The sequence below is a fragment of the Nyctereutes procyonoides genome, unplaced genomic scaffold, assembly GCF_905146905.1.
Source record: "Nyctereutes procyonoides isolate TBG_1078 unplaced genomic scaffold, NYPRO_anot_genome, whole genome shotgun sequence".
NCBI lineage: Eukaryota > Metazoa > Chordata > Mammalia > Carnivora > Canidae > Nyctereutes > Nyctereutes procyonoides.
Genome location: NW_026575122.1, coordinates 23,987,582 through 23,993,581, shown reverse-complemented (window position 1 = coordinate 23,993,581; position 6,000 = coordinate 23,987,582). Strand labels below are relative to the sequence as shown.

General features: G+C 33.7%; 1 protein-coding gene across 2 annotated transcripts in view; it reads right to left on the bottom strand.

Moving 5' to 3' along the window:
- Positions 1–1,814: 1,814 nt before the first annotated feature.
- The window catches only part of SLC5A8 (solute carrier family 5 member 8), a 64,292-nt gene continuing 60,106 nt past the window's right edge, over positions 1,815–6,000 (bottom strand). Inside the window, exons 14-15 of one of the 2 annotated variants that reach the window (XM_055336582.1) lie at positions 5,651–5,730; positions 1,815–5,390 (exon numbers count right to left, since the gene is read on the bottom strand). In XM_055336582.1, coding sequence (XP_055192557.1) covers positions 5,268–5,390; positions 5,651–5,730 — 203 coding nt within the window. In that variant the 3' untranslated portion in view covers positions 1,815–5,267. The remainder of the gene's footprint in view (positions 5,391–5,650; positions 5,731–6,000) is intronic. The other variant, XM_055336583.1, reaches the window with a different exon arrangement.

Here is a 6,000-nt window from a genome sequence, read left to right as displayed (position 1 = left end):
AAAAAATAATAAGAACAGGATTTTCAAGAAGTTGTGCTCCATACTCATACAGAGGGATCCCCCCTCCTTCTATAAACACAGAAATTCTGGATAAATATGTCACAAAACATAAATTTTAATACATAGTCAAACTTGTAAAAACAAAAAGGGAAACACCAGTCCCAATATTGAAAAGAAAATTATTTTTGGGGGCGCCTAGGTGGCTCATTCGGTTAAGCATCTCCCTTCAGCTCAGGTAATGATCCTGGGGTCCTGAGATCGAGCCCCACATCAGGCTCCCTGCTCAGTGGGGAGTCTGCTTGTCCCTCCCCACCTGCCCCTCATCCCCACTTGTGCTCTCTCTCACATGCTCCGCTCTCTCTCTCTCTCTCCCCCATAAATAAATAAAATCTTTAAAAACAAAAATTATTTTGATGGTTATCAGAAAGGAAGAGGGTTGGGAGGTGGGCAAAGGACGAAGTGTGCCAACTTTATAGTGATAGATGGTAACTAATTACAGGGATCACTTTGCAGGGTATGCAAATGCCAAATTATGTGGTTATACTTCAAACTAATATAATGTTATATACCAATTTTACCTCATTTAAAAAAAATTCATAACCATAGCAATGGTATCAGCAGATGTTGAATAACCTGTGAAGGTATAGTTCTTGATGAGTTCTTTGGTCCTCACAGGGGCAAAGATGAGGTTTCTGCTTCCAGAATGTGGAAGAGTGAGAACACTCTTCCAAATATCCCTGAAAGCCTGAAGCCTTGAAGAACTGCCCCATTATTTAAAAGGGAGGTTTAAAGACTTGGAAAGAGGTTTAAAGAAAGTTTGTCTCTTTCCAAGTCTTTGATGGGGCACAAAGTAACTGAAGCTCCAACCCTAAACCCCAGGCCTTACATGGATAAGGGATGAAAATTGATACTGTGAACCTAAGACAGAAGCCCTAACCTGAGATAATGATGTAAGATTGGTAGAAGGCAGTTAAAACAAGGGCACAGCCAAAGATAATTTAAACACTTCTTTGTACAGACTTTCACTAAATGGAGCCCAGGGAACTCTCACTGGGAAAATTACAACCTCTGCTGAAGATAAACTTTCAGTTAAATGATCAACTACACAAGGAAAGAAACCACTAAGGTGGAGAGTAAGCAAATGAACAAGTAAAAGAATTAGCATATCAAGAGTTTCAGATAACATAACAGTAATAATAAATATGGTTAAGATTATTAGTTATAAAGGAAAAATTTGGGAATCATAATGAAAGAAGAACCCAATGTTGGGAAAGAATAGGAAACTTTGAAAAATTTGAAAAAACACAACTCTAAAAATGAAGAGAATAAAGTCACTGAAATGGAAAACTCAATGGATAGATTAAGTAGCAGTTAGGAGAAGCTGAAGAGAAAATGACCTTTCATATATATGTGTGGACACATCCTGAAATTTTTAAATATAAAAAGATAGAAAATATGAACCAGAATAGGAGACATGGAGGATAGGATAAAGAGGTATGCCAGTCCTCTAATAGAAGTTAAAGAATTATATGACAGAGAAAATGGGAGGAGGGAAGATCCAAAGAGATAGTGGCTAAGAAATTTTCACTCTTGAAGACCTTACTTTTTATTTTCAAATAGTGTTAATAACTTAAAGCATAAAATATTCTCCAGTGACAAAAAGTCCTGCATGTTTATTTGCTTACACTTTTATAATATGTATGTAGTATAAAGAGTCCTTTATGTGGTAAAGTGGAAATAACTCTCTTTAAAAGCTGATAAATTTAATTATATTCAATCTGACATTTTCTTCCCCAAGAAAAGACAACAACAAAGACATTTGTAGAGAGTTTAATCAGCAAGTTGAAAAGTCAGACATGTAAACGTTTTACATCATAAGTTCAATTCCCTCAGGATTTTTCACAATGGGCACATAAATATAAAAGTAAATTTTACAATAACTAAACTGTGTACTGAATTTTCAGTACTGTGTGTGCACTCAGTTGATTCTATATCAACAACTATTCTTGGAAAAAACTAAGAATTTTCTACAGGAATTGACACAGAGTTAATTCCTCATCTCAAGTCCATCCCTCCCTTGAGTCTACATCATGGACAGACACTGAGTGGTTAACAAATAAACTACAATTTCTGAGGTTTTCATAAATAAAACAAAATTATGAAATCTTCATATTCCTATATTTAATATTTCCTTCATCTTAATATGTATTAATGTTGGAAATCATGTTGCAAAATGAAACTTTCTTAAGAGTTGTTTTCATAATTACAATTTTATATTCCTTAATATTTTCAAAATGCTATGAAAACATATATATGGTCATTTTTCTGTTTCATAACATGGTGTATGCCAGTGACACCTTAATCCTAATCTGTAGATGAGAATAATCAGATAAAAGAGTCAAGGTGATTTCCCTAAAGGAACAAAACCAACATGTGTGACTTAGGGAAAATCGCGATTGCAACCTTAGCCTCTAAAACAGGATTTCTTAAACGCAACAATCTGATATTCGAGGCAGGAGCATTTTTTGCTGTGGAGAGGGGCTAGCCTATGTGTCATAGGATGTTTGATAGCGTCCCTGAATTCTATCCCTAGATGCCAGTAGCACCTCATCACCAGCTGTGACAACCAAAACTGTATTCACATATTTCCAAATGTTCCTTCAGGTGCAAAACTGCCCTCATTAGAACTAAACTACTGGTCTGGAGAGAAAATTAATGCATAAGCAATCAAATAGATGCATATACATTTATACCATTTTAAATCCTGCATATAAAATTTTCATTTCTCTATTGAGTGAATATAATTGGTCTGTAGCTTTCTTAAAGTTTCATTCTCTCTGAATAATCTTGCTAATTCCTAAATCTAGTTCAATATTTCTGTGGCACATATTTTTTTAGAGAAGGAACTATCTCCACATCATTACACTGCAAATTATGAACAGTTTGTCTTTTTTTTTAAAACTGGCAGGTGAGCTTGACTCAAATTTTGATTTCCATTCATATTAAAATGTTAAGTGACATTATTTGAACTAATAAAGTGCTATCTGATCTTTTATACTCACATTATTTCTGTAAGGTAGTTAAGTGTTTGGTCTTAAATTCCATCAGTAGAGGAGATTAAGGATAAATTCAAGGTCAATTTGTCAATGACGAAATGAAAACAGACTAATTATGTTGCTTTTCCTTCCTGTTGGGATTGTTGTGATTCAGAAATAATTAAGAACATTAGATGATTCATTTACATTATGATATAGTAGCATTTTACATTGTTTGATTTTACCCAAAGATTCACATAAGATAAATTATATTTCATAATTAATAACAGTACTTTTATTTCTTAAGAATTTGGTCTGACACCCTTATTTGTTTATAAAGGTAAAAATACCAACAGTTCCCAAAGTTACGAGATATATTTTGTTTAAAAAAGTGAATAAGAATGGAAGTCTCAGATCTCTCATTACGAACATACGGTATATCCCTCGGCAGTTAGATAAACAAAAGAATTATTTAAATAACTGGACTTTGATTTCCAAAATTGAAGCATTCTACAGACTTGTGCTTACACTTAGTAAATAAATAGTGAGTTCAAATCGCACTTGCATAAAACAAATAAGATTATATCTTCCTACTCATTAAAAAAATTGTAGAAAGATTTACAAAGTTTGATGTATGCTTACAAATATGTTGATTAAAAATTAACATTTATACACATATGAAATATCTGAACACATCATTAATTTAAATGTTATATAAATCTCTTTGCTTTAGATAAACACTACTTTATTTTTTTGATTTCTTAATGTTTTCCATTGGCAACCTATAAATGTACAGAACATACTTTCCTAAATATCAGAAAATAAGCAAAAAAGTATTTAATTCTAAAATATTTTTAATGTGCCTAAATGTTTCTCACATTATTTTAAAACATTGTAAAACAAACAAAAGAAACACATTTCTAAACAATAGATGTGGCAACTGTAGAAAAAGAAATATTGATAAAAATCTGTGACCAAACTTTTAGCTAGAAATGCAGCAAAATTAACAAAACAAGCTTTGAGATTGCTACTTGAAATTTTAAAGCATGGAACACAGCATACGGTTAATAATTCCAGAACATTAAAAAAACAGTAGTGTTTGCCTATGTAATTTAGCTCTTTAAATGGGTGAATACACATAATTTAAGACTCCTAAGCTTATGTACCTTTAAAATCAATTGACTGCAAATTAGATGACATGCAAATTAATATCATTCAACATAATCATGTAATTCCACAAAATTTAACCATCTGAATCACATAAATGTTCTTTGGTCACCAAATTCTTAAATACCTCTGTTGAAAGTACTTTTGTTAATATCAGGCTCATATGAGTTTCTAATTTATAGTCTGGAATTTAGTGAACCAAGGTCTGGGGTAGCATGATTCACATGGGGTATCTCAAGACAAACCCAAGGCAATAGAGTAAATAGGGAAATAGGAAGGCAAGCAGAGTAAAGTGTACAACACAACCTGAGAAACTAGGATTGTGTGTAAGAACCAGAGCGTAAGGCAATATAAGCAGCCAGTGAGCCAGGAGCTCCAGATAATTAGTGAAAAGGCACAAGAATAGATACATAGCACCAAAAAGACATTGATCATGGGACCCATGTTCTGCCCCAAACAGGATGCTTCTTGACTACCACCCTCCTGAGCCAGAATTGGTTCCAAGGTTAATATGCTCCCTGATAGGGCTGATATGAATCAATGAGAAGCAAAGATCTAGACAATGTAAATCTGTCACCTCATTGTTTCCTAAAAATAGGGTATCTCATAGAAGGAGAAAAGCTCTTTTCAGTATTACTTCTGATTTTGGCAAAACCTTAAATTTATATGCTAGCATCAAATGCAAGGAAAATATTTCTAATAATGCCCAAATTTAAGAATACTGTCTTTTGACCAACAAGTATGTGTGTATATGTGTGTATTAATCCTTCAGCATATATGTGGTCATAACTTTTAAAACTACAGCTTCATTTAAAAAAAAGAGAGAGAGAAATAGAGGAAAATGCTGATGCTGAAACTCAACTCCAGAGTAGCAACAGTTAATGAGTATAGTAAGTGAAGAGTCAGCACTTTGCTTTAACAAAATTTTACTCCCCAAAAGCCTCCCCCCAAAACTTTACTCATAATAGAACCCTCCCCCCAAAAAGAAATCTAAACCTGATCCAATTATCTTAGAAAACATATGTAACTAAATCAATGTTTAAGATCACCTAGGTCACAGGCACTTCACAAATGAGTCCCACTGATCTTGTCACTTTGATCTGTGTAGTTCAATTCAATATGGTTGAAGGCAGGATTATCAGTTCCACCATCTTCTACTGGGTGAGATTTATAGCTTAAAATATGCTTCTTCCAAAAGAAAATGTTAACATAGTGATTAGAAAAAGGCACTATTCATTTCTAAATTATTGTTACTGCTTTTCCTTCTCTAAATCAGCTTTGTAATCTATCAAAGACGGGAGATACAACAGAAATAGACCATCAAAGAATAAGGCAAGCTCCTTCCTTGTCCATCAGAGTTCAAAAGAGAATCTGACGACTAACTAGTCTTCTATCCTGGTGATAAAAGCACAGTCTTACTAATTTAAGGAGAAAGAAAGCCAACTTACCTTCTTAAAAATGTCAAAATTGGACAAAAAGTCCTCTTTGGTTAGTAGGAATCTGCGATCTAAGTTTTGTTTTCTTCCTCCTGAAAAAGATTTACATTATTTTCATTGTTAAAAAGATATCCTAACCACCCAGTCATGGCCCATCATGCAAGCATCCAACTTGTGCAAGTTCAACTCTATGCACTCATAAAACACACAGAGAAAGAGAATCTTTTACGTAGTGCTGAAGACTTGGCTCACTGTTTCCCTTCTCTCAGTCTCAGATTCTGCAAGCCGCTCACTGTGATAAATAAGTCTAGTGTTTAAGGATGAGCGAGTTGGCTCTTAAATGCAAGCCACCTACTTTATAT